This window comes from Canis lupus, chromosome 11, assembly GCF_003254725.2.
Source record: "Canis lupus dingo isolate Sandy chromosome 11, ASM325472v2, whole genome shotgun sequence".
NCBI lineage: Eukaryota > Metazoa > Chordata > Mammalia > Carnivora > Canidae > Canis > Canis lupus.
The window spans coordinates 61,966,080-61,987,251 of NC_064253.1; the positions used below are offsets into that span (position 1 = coordinate 61,966,080).

Consider the following 21,172-nt stretch of genomic DNA (forward strand, 5'->3'; position numbering starts at 1 on the left):
CTATATCTAAGATACAGAATTTGAAATGTATCTCTTAACTGAATTCTAACTATTCTATTCTTATTTGGCTTTCCTCATTTAATCTATTAAGTATTTATGTCTCCTCTTTTATTTGTTGCCATTTTTTTTCCTTTATTTGGTGATGTGAGGGAGCATAAATATTTATGACAAATCTTCATTGTAGACTGTACTTTTTAACTTATTAATTGTAAAATTAAACTTTCAACTTTTATAATAATTTATTTTCCTTTATATCGTGAAAATGTTTCTTCTTATCTGTAATTTTCTGTAAAAATTAAAGATAAGCCTAAAAACTTATCTGTGAGTTTAACTTTGAACAATTCTAATCATTCTTTCTACTTTTTCTTTTCTTGATGTATCTTTTACATTATTACTACTTTCAAACTTTTTTTGTCTTTTTACTGTGTGTGTATCCTGTAGACCAAATGGAATTAGAGTTTGTTTTTGAATCTACTCTGGGGATATTTTCCATGGGAGGATTTATCCAGATCACCTTTACTGATATAACATATATACTTGATTCTAATTAATTTCATTACTAGTGTATTTCTGTGCCGTTTCCTTTGTCCTTATCTTTTACTACATGATCTATGTTCTCTTTGATTAAAAAAATTAAGCGCTATATTCTCTGTTTTGATTTTTATTACTTAAATGTTTAACTTTAATGTGCTTTATACCTTTATTTGGGGATTCATTAACTTCAGAAGGAGGCAATATCAAGTTTTGTGGGTTTTTTTGTGTTCTACTATGAAAGTTGAGAATAGTGTCCCACTTACATTTATCCTCTAATGCCTACCTCTTTGTTTCTGTTATTATGCTTAAGGATTTTTTTTCCCCAATTCTATGTATTTATTGTTATTCTATGGGATAATTTGTTGTTATTAGTTATTACATTGAAGGGACTATAATCTTGTTTTGCAATTATTATGAATTATTCAGTCTTAGTTTCAGATGAAAGAGGACTTAGTGCTCACATCTTCTGTTTATCTCTAAATTCCATATTCTTGAGATCTCAATTTTGAATCTCCTCTTGGTTGGATATCTTCCATCATTGAGTAGATAATGAAGGAGAGTTGTTAGTAAGTGCAGCATGCCTTGACTCTGCTGATTGGAAAATGCTTTCTTATTACTTTTATACATGGTTGGAAAGTTAGTTGGGAACTGAATACTAAAGATGCTCCTTTCTCAAGCCTCTGTAGACATTCCTTCACTGCTTCCTGTCACTGAATGTTCTGTGAAAAAGTCCCGAATTCTCCCCGCGTGCCCCCATAATTGACTAATTTTAAAAGATCTTGATTTTATGTCATTCAGTGTTGATGCTTGAAATTCTGTAACTTTACCAGTATGTCTCAATTTTGATGGTTTTCACTCTTTTCCCAGAACGGCAGATACTTCTTTATTTCAACAAAATTATTTCTTATCACAGATTGGAGCATATTTTGTTTTGCTCTGTTTTGTTTTTCTGTCTACTTCTAGAATACCTTTTATCTGTACGTTGGATCTCTGTTTTCAGACCTTCTTATCTGTCATCTTCTCTACTTGCTTTCATCTGCTTGTCCTTTTCCTCTGCATTTTGTGCAGTTTTTTTGAAGACTGTTTTCCACATCATCAACTTCGTTTTTGGTTTGTGGATTTTGTCTCTTATTACTCTAATATATTTATTGGTTCTGCAATGATATTATTTTTGTTGTCAGTTTCTTTTTTCAACTGCCAGCTCCCCTTTCATCTCATTCTGATGTCTTATCATCTTATCTTTGATCTCTTCTTTCATAGTATCTCTGTTAATTGTTGTATGTAACTATTTTTGTGCGCTGTTCCTTCAAAATAGATTATTCATTGGTCCTTTCCATACCGTTTCTATCACCTTTTTTTTTTTTTTTTTTTTTTAAACCTCAGTTCATTTTTCTCTAGTTTATCTCTGGTTGGGACATAACTATCAGAACCTACTCTTGGCTTCCAACTGGTAAGGGTAGTATCTTTTACATTTTCTCCTTGAGTCCTGTTCGGTTCTGCTTTCAGAGCCTGAGTTTGGGTCTTGATGGGTTTGTCTTAACTTCTGTGCCCCTTGAGCAGTCCACCATGGTCTTGGAATTAGATTCCTGGGCAAGACAGAGTTGATGAATTTTCCTTCTGAACTCTGTGATTCCAAGTTCTAAGCCGTGCTTTGGATTAGAGGGCCCCATTGGTCTGTTGCTTTAGTGCAGCCAAACTTTTTTTCCCTTTGTTTATGTTGTCCTCCTTCTTTTCCTTCAGCCAAGCCTTTGTTTGCACTTTGAGACAATTAGCCACCATTTTTCTGAGAGTCCCTTGGTTAGCTTAAAGCCCATATCCTTCCTTTGAGAGATTTCTAAACACATCTGTGTTTTCAGATGTTGATTCTTACTGCAGATTTAGCTCTGCACTCTAGCTTTAGTGTGATAAATAACCACTCCAAGTTTGGAGGTGTTTTCTAATAAGATTTTGTTTATCACGAAAGCCTCCTGTCATGGAAGAATCTAGGGTTTTGAGGATTTACCCAGCTCTTAGTATTTTCTGGATAAAATACTCTAATTCTTTCCTTTGTGGATTGCCTCATCCCACTTTATAAATATCAAGGACACCATGTCACAAACTGTTGAAGTTTTTAGGAGCGATGAATTATCAATACGAGCATTGTATTGGCCACTGTATTCACTGGTTCAGAGACAGGAACTCTGCCTTTTATGAGTGTACTCTTTATAGCTTCTAATGCTGGATTCTGCAACTTAGTGTTTTCCCATTAATTGCTAAATAAGAAGTGAAATATTTGCAAACCTTGGCCTCTCTTAGGCTCTTTGAAGACTCTCTAGCTATTATTGTAGTCATTCAATCAACAGCATTTATAAGTAAGGCTCCCTGTACATTGGAGAAGGGAGCATTGGTCTTGGACTGTTTCATACAGGAAGGAAGATTTAAGCTTAATCTTAAGACTTGAGTATCAGCATCAACCTGAGGGCTTGTTAACATACAGATCGCTAGGCCCTACCCCCTAGAATTTCTAACACATTAAGTCTGGAGGGGAACATGAGAACTAATTTCTAACATTCTTGGATGATATTAATGCCGCTGGCCTAGGCAGCCCACTTTGAGAATCATTGTCCTAAGTGATGGGGATCACTTGGACCTTCAAAAAGTACGTAAGAGTATTCTATAGGGAGGAAAACATGAACAAACATAAAGACCTCAGCATCTTCTTGATTTCTAAACCATTCTCTTCATGATGATAAGGGACCCTTTGTAAGAGACCCTAATGGAGAATATTTAAACAGTTAAAGATCATTCCAAGCCTTTCTGATATATTAACTTTTCTATATCCAATACACGAGCATAGATGTCTACTAGGAATATAGATAAGTGGAAGATAAATACATACATACGTGTATATGCAAACGTGGTCAAATATCTCAAGCTGTGGTTGGTTTCAGAATGTAATATATAATCTGAAGTAAAACCTGGTATCAGCAATGTTCTGGAATTACTGATCCGAGCCGTACACTAGATGTGCCACAAGAAGATTGGCTTCCTTGCCAGGCATGTGTCCGACTGCACTTCTCCTTCCCATTTTAAAAGAACTGACCCTGATATTTCCAGATACCCCTAAGACTCATTCAGTCAGCCTCTTCAGTGACTTTGTTGGCAGTGCACATTTTCCATAAGAAACAAGACGATGTTTCTCATGGGGTAGATTTGGCAGGCATAAAGCTCCTGTGTAACCTTGTTCCGATTCCATGAGGTTGGATTCTGAAGAACGATAATTCAGTGTTATAGCTCTTGTTCTTCTGTGTGTACCTTTGTCAGCAACTTTCAGTCTTCCAAGTGTGTTTCCAAAGTAGGAACACACTGTTTGCATGCCTGAGAAGGTCTTTGAACAGTCAAACTGCAGACGATGGATTTTGCACCTTTTCAGTTACTCTCCTGAGTGTAGAATTCAGAGCAGATGAAACACTGGAGGTTATTCTAGAGTCTGCCTCCCAGGGAAGAAAGACTCTTGTTAGGGAGGATATATGTATGGGGCATGTGCTTTAAGTGGGAATAGCCATTAATGAAGTAAATAACATATATAGAGTGTCTTTACTGCTCATTTCCTTTCCCAAATTATGGAATTCAAAAGATTTCTTTTTCTGGCTTCAGAGAACTTGTGTTCTAGAAGCCTTGGACAGGTTATTTTTCATGAGTCCTGTTTCCCTACGTAAAACGTGAAGATATTGGACCAGGCTGAACCACATGGTCTTTAAGATCTCCTCTCCAGTGGACATTATGAGCCTATAGGTGATTAACTTTTAGAGTGAATTCTTCCATTTGTTTTGAAGGAAGGCACGAGTAATATGTTGTTTCAATATTTTTCAGGGAAGTAAAGGAGAGAAAATTCAGTTCCTACCAAATTTTGTTATACTTCCCTCCACTGAAAATTTTTATATGATTTTGAGCTATAGGGGAGAATTTTTCCTCAGCCTTTCAGAATTCTTGCAAATAAGAATTAAAAGGTTTTTGTGGAGGGAAGAGAACCGAATAGTCTCAAGAACAGCCCCAGGTGATGATGCCAAGTGTCACATCAGTTCAGGGGAGCTTAACAGTGTTATAAATATATGGGTAGAATGATGAAGCCAGAGCACCTTCCCTATGGATGATGACGAAAAGGAAGATGGTCACTTACTCAAATACAAGGACCAGTGAAGACTTAACAATTTCTTGTACACACCCCAGTAGTCAGCTAATCATTGTGATGTGGTTCTTGAGCTTCGTTAGTTGGAGTGAGGAGGAGTATTGTATAACACTGCGTGTTGTTTTTCTGATCATTGGAAGTTCTCTGGAATTGCTTAATCCTAAATATTTGGCTTTCAGTTGGTACCACTGACATATCCTTTCCTGGAAAGCAGGCATGCATACACTCATGCATACCACAAATCTCATCAGGACCAGACCTGTGCTAGGCCCTGGGGGTATAAGAATCAAAAGGAACACATTACTCGTCCTCTGAAGAGTGATTTTGATTAGCCTGGGGCCCCATCACTTTGAAAGAAGATAATTTTACGTATTGAAGAGGAGAACATGTGCATAATGTTTTCCACAGAAATTTTAGTTGGAGGCTGCATGCTAAGTGTAGAACTTGACATTTTTAATGACATCGGCCCTTTGCCCTCAAAGCCCATGGGATCATCAACAGTGTATGGGCCTTATCACCAAAGAAAGATGAACCAGTCACTCTTTACATTTTTCTTGAAAAATTTTTAGTAAAATACCCAAATCAGAAAAATAAGACTGAAAAACTCATGATCTATGACCTGAAGACTACTGAGGTCATTTTGAATCATAGAATCATAAAATCTTTGAGCTGGGAGAGAATTTGCTGACTGTCTAGTTCAGAGATGCCCCAGCCGGGACTCCATGGAAGGATTACAAAGGCAGGTGAGTTATATATGGAGGCTGAAAATAACCCACAGACCACTTAAGACAAAGTTTCCCACCTCGGCACTATTGACACTTTGGACTAGATCATTCTTTGTTGTGGGGACTGTCTGGTGCCTTGTGGAATGTTCGGTCTCCTCCTTGGCCTCTACTCATTAGATGCCAATAGCACCCTCCGTCTCTGGTTGTGAGAACCAAAAATGTCTTTAGATATTGCCAAAGGACCTTGGGCTGGGGTTTTTTTGTGGTGTTGGGGGGGGTTGTGAGGGGGGTAGGGTAGCAAATTTGCTTCTACTCTGTGCTAACATAGGGTTAGTAAAAGGATCTAATACCTGTGACTGCTCTTTTTATGTTTGATTGGAATCTTCAGAACCTCTGATTCATTCATTCATTCAGCACATTTGCTGAACCTGTTGTGTGAACTGTCCCCAGTGCTGAAGACACCAATATGAATAGACAGGCATGGACTTGCTATCAGGGTGCTTATGTTTTAGAGGGAAACAGACCACAAATGGGTATCATATCAACAGTGAAGCAAATAAAGCAGTGGAATGTGGTAGAAAGGGAGTGTGGTCCGGGTTGTGGAGAGGGAGCTTGATTTCTTGGGGGCCAAAGGGGTGGGCAAATGTCAGATGGAACTGTCAGGGAATGCATCTTGGAGGTTAGAACCTTTGAGCCCAGACTTTGATGATGACGAGTCAGCCATACAAAACTGCACATTTGTTTATCTCTGAATAATAATAAAAGTAAAGGAGTGAATTAAGTCAGAAAAAAAGTCTTTCAGAGATGAGAAGGAAAACTTGTAAAACACTCCTTTTTTGTATAAAAAGGTTGAATATCATAATCTAATTTCTTCATTTAGCAAAATGTTCGAAGAGAGGCTTCAAAAGACTCCCTCAAGGTGAAGGTGGCAGGCAGAGTCGTCACACCTGCCGGGAACAAATTCTGTTACTTGCTGGATAGGCATTTCTATTCTATATCCTTGTCTTTTTGTTTTTTTTTTTGTTTTTTTTTTTTTGAGCAGCCCCATAGTGAATAAGCTGAAAAAAAAAAAAAAACTAGGGATCCCTGGGTGGCGCAGCGGTTTGGCGCCTGCCTTTGGCCCAGGGCGCGATCCTGGAAACCCCGGATCGAATCCCACGTCGGGCTCCCGGTGCATGGAGCCTGCTTCTCCCTCTGCCTATGTCTCTGCCTCTCTCTCTCTCTCTCTCTCTCTATGTGACTATCATAAATAAATAAAATTTAAAAAAAAAAAAAAAAAAAAAAAAAAAAAAACTAAACTTGTTGGGCAAAAATGAAATTTATCATTAAGGGTTTACGGAATGTGGGGCTTGGCAGAGTACTGGAGCATTCTAGTGTTTCTACACGGTGGTAAATTTACTTTTTGGGTGGCAAACAAATGTCTTAACATTCTGTTTAGAAGTTCTTGGGGTACAGTAATTTTGTAGGTGTAAACTTACTTGCTGAAAGTAGATTGGAGATTGCAAAAGAAAAGAAATTCTTTGCCTATCATTTCCTTTAAAAAATTCCTAAATCTCTTGGGTATTTGCTGGTGCCATATATAAACACATACTGTGTTTTCCCTGCTATAAGATTCTATTAAATTGTTGGAACAACCAATGGATATGAATGGGCCAGTTGGTTAGTTTAATAAGGAGGAAGTACAGCTTCTGCTATAGGTGGAGGCCAAGAAGAGAAAAAAGAAAAGAAAAGAACAGGCCATAGGCTCCTTGGATAGGAGGATCTGAAAGTGTTTATTATCCATGCAAGCCCAGGCATTGTTTACCTTTCTAGAAAGGAGTCTGCATAGGGCTTTCATCCTGACAGGGTAGTTAGATCAGGAACCAAGGTTTGGAGAAAGACAAAGGTGCCAGACTTGTGTAGTCAGTTTTGTCAGATATAAGAAATTAGGCTGGAAAGGTCATTGCAGTGTTTGGATCCGGCCCTTGTGTTCCACGGATATGGACAAACTTGGGATAATTCTCAACTAAAGGAAGTGGCTTGTTTAAATTTTTTGAGCAAACCATGTACATAAAGCAAAGTGCAAGTCTCCTGAGGGATTAGATTGGGATTTTTGTGGGCTTCTCCCCGAATAAAAAAAAATTCTTGTAGCAAAATGTTCTTATACTCCCCACAAGTCAATAGCCAGATACTGTTTTTTGTTCCGTTTTGTTTTGTTTTTCTCTGAGTGGTAATAGAGAACAAGGTAAATTGTTAAAATGATTTCTGGATCCATTCACTGAAACTGTGGAATTTAGACTTTGTGTGGTTGGCCGGACCTTCTGTGCCAGGAACGGTTATGGCCGTGAAGACATGCCCAGCGCCTGAGGTCAGTCAAGCTCTCAGATCCACAGAGGAGGTACTTGATGCATGGGCTGGTCTTTCATGATGTGAAAAGATGAGTTTTACTGCAACTTCTGCTTACTCTGCGTCTCCATCAGTTCTGTAATGACGACCCAGCAGCGTATCTGGAACTTCCCTTTAATTTTACAATTTTTATAATGAGGGTTCTTGTAGCGTGAAAAGTTTCTGTAGAAACCCAGCCAGACTCTGAAGAGTCTCTAAGGGAACACCGTGATTTTCTGTCTCTGCTGTTTGGGTGAGGGTTGGCTCTCCAGGAGAGAAATCAGTTATCTCTTGTTCTCAATGCTAGGGCAAGAATGGCTTCAGAGTTTCCAAGGAACTTCCTGATGGGCCCATGACATTTCAGAGAATTCATTCAACACCAAGAATGGCTTGCCGTCATTTGAAAGAACAAGATGAGCTGGGATCTCATTTGTCACGGTTGCGTTTTGAGAATTTTAGCATGAGGAGGCGTCTTGGTTTGTTTTGTTTCTCAAGGAGAATATTGTCAAGACGCTTCTCAGAATTCGAGTTATCTAGTGAACTGCAGGTTCCCCTTTACAGACAATGAAGTCTAAAGCTACTGAGATACCACCCTGCTTCCTCCCTTTCTTTTCTAGTCCCTTCTCTCCTCTTTTATCTCCTTGTTCAAATCACACGCTTCCTTTTCTAAGGACAGGAGAGCTGGCAGGCTGCCGATTGGCCTGTTGGCCTCAATTAGCCTTATATCATTGCAAAGGAATGCATGAATTCTCCAGAAGGTATGTACTATCTCTTTCTGTGTTAGACACTCACTACCTGCTTTCATAACAGGTCACTCAGCCAGAATTGCTTCTTATTTACATATCTGACAGTTTTTTAGTCACTTAGATTACATCCCTGGATGCTCATCTCATTTTAATGGTGATCCCAGAGGCATCTGTTAAGAAATATTACTCAACATGCCCCATAATACTTGAAAACTTTATACAGAGCAAAGCCAAAACAAGAGATCACCTGAAAAGCACCATCATTGGCCAGAAAGCGAGTGGGCTATTAATCTGCAGATTGCCTCCTCAGACTTGTGCTGGTATAGAGGGTCCACAGATGGACCAGGCTGACCACATACAACAGAGGCTGCGTGCATTGGCAGGACTCAGAGTCTCCTGGTATTTCTCTGCTAGTATTTAAATTCAGTCTCATATTGGGGGTTACATATGTGATCGCAAATTAATCCTTTCTCTTCTGAAAATTTGGTTTTGAAGAACAGCTGTGTCTCCCTTCTGAATTCCTTAATTATTTATCCTCCCTGATATGTTAAACCTTTCATTAGTGTGGTGAATTGCCAAGAGTACACAGAACTGCTTAGATCATGTGGCAAACAGTATAAACATTTGATAGGACATTTGAAGACACCACATGGCGAGCCAGGATCTGTAGTGGTACTGAATGCTGCAGGATCGATGGAGGTAGCTTGTTGTCAGAAGTTCTTTGTTGGTTTATTTTGCTGGTTTGTTTGTTTGTTTATTTATTTATTTATTTATTATTATTATTTTAACTAAACTTGGGAGGAGTACATAAATCATTTGTACTTACTCGGAAGGGGCTGATTCTGCTCTAATAGACGGAGTCCCTGTCAAATTCGGAGTGCACATGTTCATTTCTGAGATAACATTAAATCAGTAAAATTAATTATTTCAGATATATATAGAGAGAGAGAGAAAGAAAGAGAAAGAAGTATTTATTCTACATTTGTATTTGTCAGTTTGATCCTGCAACTACTGTTCCTGTCAAAGGAAGTTTCACCCCAATTTCTCAGTCCAGTCCTGTTTGGAAAGATGCTTTAAATGATGTTCAAATTATTAGAACTCCCACTTGGACCGTGACAAGGGTAAGTGATAAGTAGCGATGTAAAACACCCCTTGTCTTAAGAGTAGCAACCCGCGTTCACAAGTGGATGAGTTAGTGGTCCCCCCGCCCCCCTTTTTTCATCCTCAGCATGAAAATTCTTCCTTCCTCCCAAACCCCATGGCAGTGCTGGGGCTCACAGTGAGAAATGCTAACCTCCTAACACCTCACGGCTCTTTGACCTCATCCTATCAGCTGTTTCCGACCCACAGATACATTTGGAGAATGATCTTTACGTTCCTGATGTTTCTGTTTTTCTAGCTGAACTATTCCAGAGTTTATGCATTCCACTACCAGTCCTTGGATAATTGGTTTTTCCATTCATTGGAAAGTAAGAAAAGCACAAACAACAGGTGCTAACTAAAACCTTTTATTAGAATTGTGATTCAGGAGAACTGGGGAGCTCAGTGCCTTATAAATGAAACTAGGTTTCTGGAGTGGACAGAGGAAAAGCACCTTATGGTGTTTCTGGTTCTATTTCTCAAAGGCTTTGAAGGTTATAATTAGTTGCTGCTGAATCCCTGTGGCTGTGGGGCTTCACAGCTTTATTTCTGGTCTGCAGTCCTTCAGTCAGAGAACAGGTTCGATCCAGGCAAGGCCTGTGTGTTTTAATTTGGGCACTTCCTGGAGACAGTTGGGACTTTGACTTGAAGACCATGTTTATGCAAGCTTAGAGAACAGTGTTCGCCAAGCTGCCCTGGGCGAGGGTTGATGGTGGCCGGGTCGTGAGAACACTGTGAACCATCAAGGGTGCCTCCCCCTCTCCAGGTACGTCTGGGCTGTGAGCTGGAAGGATAGGCCAAGAAACTGCGGATTGTCCTCTTTCACCTTCACTGAGGCATGATGGCCCCCTGGGATTCTGAGCCCAGAAACGGGGTGCGCAGGCAATGTAAGCGGAAGAGCAACCTGTGTCCATGCGCTCTACCTTTCCCCTTTCTCATGTGTATATTCCAGATCTTGAGCAAGATCCCTGGGCTTTCTTTAAATATGTCCTCAAGAGTTTGTCAGTATATGGAAATTGGATTTAGGGTTTCTCATCAAAACCCCACCTTTTAGAAATGGAAATGGAAAAACCCAACCACCAGTAATAAGTAGTATTGAAGAGCAATGAATAGTTTGAATGGTCTAGGGGTTTCGTGGGTGCATGTTAAGAGGACTGATCACGTCAGGCAATAGGGTATTCATTGAGCAGGTCTCCTCCAGGGTGGTATTTAGAGCTAGTCCTCGATGCCAGTTTGACCTTGAGGAGCCTGGGAATACTGCCGGGGGTGGGGATGGCGGGGGGTGTAGGACACTGGGGTGCTTGTTTGATTTGTAGACTCACCCCATGACCTTCTGGAATAGCATTTCTTTTTAGTTAGTTTCCGAAGCTTCCTCTTCTGCTTTTGATTTTGCTGATTGGGTCAGTGCAGGGGGTGGGGGAAAGTATTGCTAATCTCATTATGACAGTATTTTTAAATGAAGTAAGGAGATAGGAGATCAAGGCTTTTAGCTTTAAATAATAATTTTGTAGCAGATCAGTGTCTAGATGAGTCTTTTAGGGTTGCTGCTCTTTCTGGGTGGATGAGGCAGTCAGACATGCAGAGCTTATTTCTCCTTTTTTTTCCTTGTCGAGGGTTTCCTCAGAGGATTACCATCTGCTGTGAAAACATACTCCGGTTGATGGATGGGTCATCCTTGGGTCCGGCTTATTTGTCTCTGTCCTCCCCCATTCCCTTCTTCTCCTGTTCTCACTTCTTGCACGTGTGCGCATCCTCGGTCTCATAAACACATCGAGTTTCTGTTTCTTTGATTGTTTAGGCCATGCTGGAAATTTCTGTTTTCTTCTTCAGTCAGCGTCTTCAGGAGAAATGTGTACACAAAGGCAAAATGGCTTTCAAAGGAGGCTCCGTCCTCCTTTCTGTGCTTGGTACAGGCATCAGATTGAAGGCCATTCAGCTGTACCTGACGCTGGTTCTCTCAGCAGCCTGGAGATTAACCTCTTCTAAGGCTCTGAGCTATTTTTGAGGTAGAGACTGCAACAACATTAAAGCTAGAACCCATTAGGAAATCACTTTCATCATCTCTTCTTTTTCCAAATCAGTGGGTTTTTTTTTTTTTTTTCCTGATCTCATGACCCTTTAATCTCCTTTGTAGCAGAACAAGGAGACTGTTGGTGTGTGTTTGCATCCAGCGAAGTTAGAATCCTTGATAACAGCTTCCGAAGACACCAAGATATTAGAGAACTGCGTAGAGAGATGAATTTCATGTCTGGGTGGATGACTTAATGCTGAAGGTGCCCTGCTTTCCTTGTGCAGAACCATAATTTTTGTTGATGTTGTGCAAACCAGGCTCAAAATTTCCAAAAGACACACAGCAGAAAGCCTTTTGTTGCATTATTTCTAAAGGCTTGAAGTTTTGAAGGGAAGAGATTTTGTTTTCCTCTCGGGCTACACAATGGAGCTTTCAGAGAACCTCTTTTAAAAGGAATAGCTACAGCCTTTGTGTTGAAGGGTGTGTCTGTTGGCAGGGTCTGCTGATGCAGACAGACTGGCTGGTGATTAACAAAGGTCATTAGACTTTGGAATCTGGCAAGCAGAGTCGGATGGTATGTCTTCTTGTGTGTGGAAGGACGACTCCCAAGAAGCCAAGGCATTCTGAAGGTCCCCCCAGCCCACCCCCAAAATCCTGCTGTGGAACAACAGGGGTCTGGTCCAGGATCGTCCTGCAATAACCAGTGCTCTGCTGGGACTAACGAACAAGCTTATCAATCATGGGATAAAAGAACCTTCGGAGATCTTGGTGAATGACATTTGAGGAGGAGAAAGGTGCTGCTTTTCGGGAAGCAATGAAAACAGTTCATGCTTTGTTGGGAGGAGAAGAGCATAGGAGGAGCCCAGCCTGTTCTTCTACTGCTCATTTCTGATCGTCAGCCTAGCAGAATCCCAGAGAAGCCATGTTGTGCACGGAGGAGAAGCTCTGAGCTAAAATGGCTGCTCCTAAAGCTCAGAGGGACTAGGGCAGCTTAGTGAGTCTTAGAGCTTCAGTGACGCAGGAGCTCCTATCTCTTGAAAGTGTGATAAACACATTCAGCAGAGCTGTGGCTTGTTTGGCTGAGATGAAAGGGCTAGGCTTGGGGGATGGGGAGTGCACACTGGATGATCTGCTTTTTTCTGCGAAGTGTTCTAAATGCAGGAGTCGTCTGCACCATGGAAAAATTTGTTTTCAGGTCTAATGGACTGTGCGAAAGGAGAAGTGGGGTGGGGCCTCAGTGACTGCTGTAATTTGATCCAGAGCTGATAGCAACCTCTTCCACACAATTTGGGTTGGTGCTTAGGCATAAAAGCTTGTGTATCTCGAATATTGAGACTTAGTTAGCTGAAAAGACTCTGGTGCACAGTTCAGTGTTTATTGAAAAAGGATAAATTGCTGGGTGAAAGAAGAGGAGGTAAATATCTGTGTCTCACTCTGCAAGCTCAGGCTGTCCAGAGCTGGACTTGCCAGAAGTTATTTTAGCAGGCTATCAGCAGGAGCATTCTTTCATAGAAAATCCGCTCGCAATGGCTCCCTTTCTCTACGTTGACCTATTACTAGACGTTGCTCCTCCTGCAGAAACAATTTACCTTTTGCCACGAAAGTATGGAAAGTTGCTGTGCCATAAAAGTATAGAAAGATTTGGCCAAGGCTTTAGTTCTTGGACATCTGGTTCTAGATTACAGTGACTCAGTAGAGTTTGCGGTGAGCTCAATGAAGTAACTCCCCGATTAAGATAATAACCGGGTATCTCAACTCAAGATATGTTTTAAGATGGGACAGACTACGCCTCCTAATACATTTTTAACTGCTTCATGGTGAGCCTCTCCGTTGAGTTAGTGTGAAGCTATCTATGTCTTTCAATCACACAGTGAAAAGAGCAGAGTGCTGGGCAAGTTGTGCTTTATTCTATGGTAGGTTCACAGCTTTTTGCGTGCAAGTGTACACTTCACATTTGAGAAGGGGAGATGTAGGAAAAGAGAGAGTCATGCCCTAGCAGCCCCTCTTCAGAACTGTGTGTGTTACCTTAATATGTAAATCCAGGTACCAAGGTGCAACTTTAAACTAGAAACTGGACTGTCATCTGAAGTTGGTTATTGGAGAATCTCATGAGAAATAGTTTATGACCTAATTAGGTTGGAGAAGCTGTTAGGTTATAATTGGTAGGTAGTAAAAGGCAAAATGACCATTTAGCTTATGAAACACATACACATGCGCACAACTAAACTGTTTGGCGAAAGGAAGAAAGAGGCGTACCCCAATATCAGTTAAGATATTGGAATAATAAAAGGTGTAATAAAAGCTCTCTCTACCACCAGTCCGGGATTCAATACTGTTTCACCATTTGGTGATGAAACATCGATGTTCTAATGTTAAAACGGCTAATAAAGACTGAAATCTGTCCTTTTTTTCTGTGCAGACCTCCTCTTTACTCCTGAGAAGGTTCTAGTTCAAAAGAAAAATGGGTCCAAGGCAGAATCAAAGTCAATATCAACTTACCAAGAAGTTTGAATTCAGTCAAGAAATTCAGAAACTACTAAAACTTTTGAACTGTTAAGGGTTTCCTTGACAAATGGCTTTTGAAGATGTATTTATATCAAACTGGAAAATGTTTATCTGGGTTCCCCCCCACCTCCTTCTTTGAAGTTATGAACTCAAGGACATTATCCCTATTATGTCTGGTTGCATTCCTTTGGCCGGTGTTCCAACTGGCAAAGTTCAGGAAGAGAAATCTACCGATACTAGAAATTCTTCTGTTAATGGACTCGTAGCCCCATTGACTTGGGATATGCAAATAGTGCATTTCTTTAGATGCTTTGTTCTGATTTCTGTCACAGGTTCCTAATGTGAGAAGGTAGGCCCGGATCATGGAGGTGCTTCAGTGTGATGGCTGTGACTTCAGGGCCCCATCTTACGAAGATCTCAAGGCACACATTCAGGATGTCCACACGGCATTTCTGCAGCCAACTGATGTTGCTGAAGACAATGCTAACGAGCCACGATCCGGGTCCATGAATGCCAGTAATCAGACAGAGGTGGAGTATTCTTCTATAAAGGACGAATTTGCGATCGCAGAGGATCTATCAGGTAAATCTTTGCCGAATCTTGGCACACCTGATGTTATTTTACTGCCCTCCTCTAGCTGTAGCCTATAGCCGTGACTCTCGATACGTGTGGCTTCTTCAGAGTTTCTTGCCCTTTGCAAGCCATTTTTGTGGTTTGGGCATCATGTTTCTCTTCTTAAGCGTCCTAGGTTATTGTCCTTTTCGGCTTCCTTACGTCTCTTAGTTTCCTTTCAATTTGGAGAACAGGATAGTGTCTTGCAGAATTCTGGAATGAATGTCGCAGTGTGTGAAACGTGTCTTTTTATAGCCGTAGGGCGCATTTAGTAGGAGATGAGGTGAGTATTGTTCCTAAAACCGAACACTCCATCTTCATCTGTGAGAAGCGATACGTGGATGTACATTACTGCTTCATTTATACTCTTCAGGGCCTCATCTTGAGACGTTAGGCCTTTTGAATGTGATGTTTATTAATGAAGAATAATTGAAAAGAAAAATTGATTTGCATGATGAAATTTCTTAATTCGCTTTTGTTTGCTTTTCTGTTCTCACTTACCTTACACTTCCTCTTTAGGTCAAAATGCAACTGCGTTGGGGACCGGAAGCTACTATGGCCACAGTCCTGGATATTACGGTCAGCATATTGCCCCTAATCCCAAACCAACCAACAAGTTTTTTCAATGCAAGTTCTGCGTACGCTACTTCAGGTCAAAAAACCTCCTCATTGAACACACAAGGAAGGTCCACGGAGCTCAAGCTGAAGGGAGTTCAGTGGGACCCCCTGTTCCCGGATCCTTAAATTATAATATCATGATGCACGAGGGGTTTGGAAAGGTCTTCTCTTGCCAGTTTTGCACGTACAAGTCACCGAGGAGGGCAAGAATAATTAAGCATCAGAAGATGTATCACAAGAACAATTTGAAGGAGACCACTGCTGCCCTGCCTGCCCCCGCTCCAATGCCAGACCCCGTGGTCCCACCCGTGTCCCTGCAGGACCCCTGTAAGGAACTGCCCGCAGAGGTCGTGGAGCGCAGCATCTTAGAGTCCATGGTCAAGCCTTTGACCAAGTCTCGAGGCAACTTTTGCTGTGAGTGGTGCAGCTACCAGACCCCCCGCCGAGAACGCTGGTGTGACCACATGATGAAGAAGCATCGCAGCATGGTCAAGATCCTTTCCAGCCTCCGACAGCAGCAAGAAGGGACGAACCTCCCTGATGTGCAGAACAAAAGCGCCCCCAGCCCCACTTCCAATTCCACCTATCTGTCCATGAATGCTGCAAGCCGGGAGATGCCCAGCGCTAACGTCTCCAACTTTCGGGGCTCCATCAGTAACTCCATCATGAGACCCAATTCTTCGTCCGCTTCCAAGTTTTCACCCGTGTCTTACCCTCCGATGAAGCCGAAGTCCCCTCACAACTCTGGCCTAGTTAACTTGGCAGAGCGATCGCGTTATGGAATAGCTGACATGACCAATTCCTCCGCTGACCTGGAAACTAACAGCATGCTGAACGACTCCAGTTCTGATGAAGAGCTGAACGAGATAGACAGCGAGAATGGCTTGAATGCGATGGATCACCAGACATCGGGCATGTCTGCAGAGCAGCTGATGGGCTCAGATGGCAACAAGCTGTTGGAGACCAAGGGGATTCCGTTTAGAAGGTTCATGAATAGGTTCCAGTGCCCCTTTTGTCCCTTCCTCACTATGCATCGACGTAGCATCTCCCGTCACATAGAAAACATCCACCTGTCCGGAAAGACCGCTGTCTACAAATGTGACGAATGTCCGTTTACTTGCAAGAGCTCGTTAAAACTCGGGGCTCACAAGCAGTGTCACACGGGTACGACGTCAGATTGGGATGCTGTGAACTCCCAGAGCGAAAGCATTTCTTCTTCACTGAATGAAGGCGTTGTGTCTTACGAGAGCCCAAGCATCAATGGCAGAAAGTCAGGAGTCCTGTTGGATCCCTTGCAGCAGCAACAGCCGCCGCCGCCGCCCCCACCGCCACCGCCGCCTCCATCTCAGCCACAGCCACCACAGCTCCAGCCACCACACCAGGTGCCACCCCAGCCGCAGCCCCAGCCCCCACCGACGCAGCAGCCCCAGCCCCCCGTGCAAGCCCCGCCCCTGCACCCTTACAAATGCACCATGTGTAATTACTCCACCACGACTCTGAAAGGGCTACGGGTCCATCAGCAGCACAAACACTCGTTCTGCGACAACTTGCCAAAATTCGAGGGGCAGCCCTCAAGCCTGCCGTTGGAGAGTGAGACAGACAGCCACCCCTCTTCCAGCAACACTGTGAAGAAAAGTCAGACCTCAATTCTTGGGTTGTCCTCCAAGAACAATTTTGTAGCTAAGGCCTCTAGGAAGCTCGCTAATGACTTTCCCCTCGATTTATCGCCTGTGAAGAAGAGAACGAGGATCGACGAGATAGCCAGCAACCTGCAAAGCAAAATCAACCAGACAAAACAGCAGGAGGACGCGGTGATCAACGTGGAGGACGACGAGGAGGAAGAGGAAGACAATGAAGTGGAGATAGAGGTTGAGTTGGACAGGGAGGAAGAGCCAACAGAGCCAGTCATGGAGGTGTCCGCATCCTTTTCAGCCCAGCAGATTTGGGCGAGAGACGCCGGCGAGCCCCCGAAGGAGCCCAACTTCAGAAGCGTCACCCACGATTACAACGCCACCAACGGGGCTGAGATTGAGCTCACCCTTTCTGAAGACGAAGAGGATTATTACGGCTCCTCGACAAACATGAAAGATCACCAAGTTTCCAACGCTGCTCTGCTGAACACCCAGACTCCCATCTATGGAACCGAGCACAATAACGAGAACACGGACTTTGGTGACTCTGGAAGGCTTTACTATTGCAAACACTGTGACTTTAACAACAAATCTGCTCGGAGCGTCAGCACCCACTACCAACGAATGCACCCGTACATTAAGTTCAGCTTTAGGTACATCTTGGATCCCAATGATCACAGTGCGGTGTACAGGTGCCTGGAATGCTACATTGATTACACCAACTTTGAAGACCTGCAGCAGCATTACGGCGAACACCACCCAGAAGCCATGAATGTACTCAACTTTGACCATTCGGACCTGATCTACCGGTGTCGGTTTTGTTCCTACACGAGCCCGAATGTCAGAAGCCTGATGCCACATTACCAAAGAATGCATCCCACGGTTAAGATTAACAACGCGATGATATTTTCCAGCTATGTCGTGGAGCAGCAGGAAGGGCTGAATACGGAATCCCAGACGCTGAGGGAGATTCTGAATTCGGCCCCCAAGAGCCTGGCGACTTCCACTCCCGTGGCTCGCGGTGGCGGTCTGCCAGCTACGTTTAATAAAAACACTCCTTCAAAGACCTTTACTCCAGAATGTGAAAATCAGAAGGACCCCTCAGTTAACACTGTTGTCGTTTACGATTGCGACGTTTGCTCGTTCGCAAGCCCCAACATGCATTCTGTCTTGGTTCATTATCAGAAGAAACACCCGGAAGAAAAGGCTTCCTACTTTAGGATCCAGAAAACCATGCGAATGGTGTCTGTGGACAGGGGCTCTGCCCTTTCTCAATTATCATTTGAGGTGGGTGCTCCAATGTCTCCCAAAATGTCCAACATGGGTTCCCCACCCCCCCCACCACCCCCGCCACCAGACCTCAGTACTGAGCTTTACTACTGCAAACACTGTTCCTACAGTAATCGGTCAGTTGTGGGAGTGCTTGTCCACTACCAGAAAAGACACCCAGAGATAAAGGTCACTGCCAAATATATCAGGCAGGCTCCTCCCACAGCTGCAATGATGAGGGGGTCCGAGGGGCCCCAAGGCTCCCCTCGGCCACCCGCCCCCATGCAGCAGCTGACCCGAAGCAGCTCTGAGAGAGACGGCCCTCCCGCCGAGAATGAGATGTTCTTTTGCCAGCACTGTGATTACGGGAACCGGACGGTCAAAGGTGTCCTCATTCACTATCAGAAGAAGCACCGAGACTTCAAGGCCAATGCAGATGTGATTCGGCAGCACACGGCCACCATCCGAAGCCTCTGTGACCGCAACCAGAAGAAGCCTGCCGGTTGTGTGCTTGTCGCCCCCTCGAACATGGAGAGGGATAAAGCTAAGCTGCGAGCGCTCAAGTGTAGGCAGTGCTCGTATACCTCCCCCTACTTCTATGCACTGAGGAAGCATATCAAGAAAGACCACCCTGCCCTGAAGGCCACGGTCACGTCCATCATGCGGTGGGCATTTCTAGATGGCTTGATAGAAGCTGGCTACCACTGTGAGTGGTGCATCTATTCCCACACAGAGCCCAACGGTTTGCTCCTGCATTACCAAAGGAGGCATCCAGAGCATTACGTTGACTATACTTACATGGCTACCAAACTCTGGGCTGGGCCAGACCCGTCCCCCCCCTCTCTCGCAATGCCCACGGAAGCCAAAACGTACAGGTGCAGAGACTGTGTTTTTGAAGCCATGTCCATCTGGGACATCACCAATCACTACCAGGCGTTCCATCCCTGGGCCATGAATGGTGATGAGTCGGTGCTGCTGGATATCATCAAGGAGAAAGATGCCATTGAGAACCCCCTCCCCTCCTCCGAAGAGCTGGTGGGTCCTGTGAATTGTGAAAACAGCATGCCCGCTCCACTGCCCGAGCAGGACGTCGAATGCCCAGAGGATGCGAGGCTGTCCCCAGAGAAAAGCATCCAGCTGGCTTCTGCCAACCCGGCCATATCCTCCACCCCGTACCAGTGCACGGTGTGCCAGTCCGAGTATAACAACCTGCACGGCCTTCTCACCCATTATGGGAAGAAGCACCCCGGCATGAAGGTGAAGGCTGCCGACTTTGCCCAGGACATCGACATTAACCCCGGCGCCGTTTACAAATGCAGGCATTGCCCGTACATCAACACCCGCATCCACGGCGTCCTGACCCACTACCAGAAGCGACACCCGTCCATCAAGGTGACCGCCGAGGACTTTGTGCACGACGTGGAGCAGTCGGCCGACATAGCCCAGAACGACGTGGAGGAGACGAGCAGGATCTTCAAGCAAGGCTACGGCGCCTACCGTTGCAAACTGTGTCCGTACACGCACGGCACGCTGGAGAAGCTCAAAATCCACTACGAGAAGTACCACAATCAGCCTGAATTCGATGTCTTTTCCCAGTCGCCCCCGAAGCTGCCGGTCTCCCTCGAGCCCGAGATAACCACTGAAGTGAGCCCCTCCCAGGTCTCCGTCACGGAGGAGGACGTGGGAGAGGAGCCCGTGTCCACGTCTCACTTCTCTACCTCGCACCTGGTCTCCCACACTGTGTTCCGGTGCCAGCTCTGCAAGTACTTCTGCTCCACGAGGAAGGGGATCGCCAGGCACTACCGCATCAAGCACAACAACGTCCGCGCCCAGCCGGAGGGCAAGAACAACCTCTTCAAGTGCGCCCTGTGCGCCTACACCAACCCCATCCGCAAAGGGCTGGCGGCCCACTACCAGAAGCGCCACGACATCGACGCCTACTACACCCACTGCCTGGCAGCCTCCCGGACCATCAGCGACAAGCCCAACAAGGTGATCATCCCGTCCCCGCCCAAGGACGACTCCCCACAGCTCAGCGAGGAGCTCCGGCGGGCCGTGGAGAAGAAAAAGTGCTCGCTCTGCTCCTTCCAGTCCTTCAGCAAGAAGGGCATCGTGTCCCATTACATGAAGCGCCACCCGGGGGTGTTCCCCAAGAAGCAGCACGCCAGCAAGCTGGGAGGCTACTTCACGGCCGTCTACGCCGACGAGCACGAGAAGCCGGTGCTGATGGAAGAGGAAGACCGAGGCAGCTTCGAGAAAGCCGAGGTGGAGGGAAGCGAAGCGCAGGAGATGGAGTGGCTCCCGTTCCGCTGCATCAAGTGCTTCAAGCTGTCCTTCAGCACGGCGGAGCTGCTGTGCATGCATTACACTGACCACCACAGCCGGGACCTGAAGAGGGACTTCGTCATTCTGGCCAGCGGCCCCCGCTTGCAGAACCCCGCCTACCAGTGCAAGCACTGTGATAGCAAACTGCAAAGCACAGCGGAGCTGACCTCACACTTGAACATTCACAATGAGGAATTCCAGAAGCGTGCCAAACGTCAGGAGAGGAGGAAACAGCTTTTGAGCAAGCAGAAATATGCAGATGGTGCTTTTGCAGATTTCAAACAAGAGAGGGTAAGGATATGTTTTGATTTCCCTTCCCCCAGGAGGCCTCTCATCACTGGTGCCCACATGCACTTCTTCGTTGCCAGCCAAACTGCTACAGGCTTCCTAGTGACTTAGCTTGCCAGAGAGCTCAATAAGTCAATTAAACATTTCGAGCTTGATTATCCCCCGTCCTATGCTCGCCCTTCTCCACGGCCCCGCTCCCCTTGCCTCCCGCTCCCGCCCCCCCACCCCAGGCCCCC

General features: G+C 44.5%; 1 protein-coding gene across 8 annotated transcripts in view; it reads left to right on the top strand.

Annotated features, from left to right (window-relative positions):
• The window catches only part of ZNF462 (zinc finger protein 462), a 136,968-nt gene that overhangs the window by 42,192 nt on the left and 73,604 nt on the right, over positions 1 to 21,172 (top strand). For 6 of the 8 annotated variants that reach the window (XM_049116352.1, XM_049116347.1, XM_049116349.1 and 3 more), the window contains 2 exons: positions 14,526 to 14,775; positions 15,325 to 20,939. In XM_049116352.1, the coding sequence (XP_048972309.1) occupies positions 14,556 to 14,775; positions 15,325 to 20,939 (5,835 nt within the window). In that variant the 5' untranslated portion in view covers positions 14,526 to 14,555. Of the gene's footprint in view, positions 1 to 9,532; positions 9,659 to 14,525; positions 14,776 to 15,324; positions 20,940 to 21,172 lie in introns of all 8 variants that reach the window. The other 2 variants (XM_049116348.1, XM_049116353.1) reach the window with 2 other exon arrangements.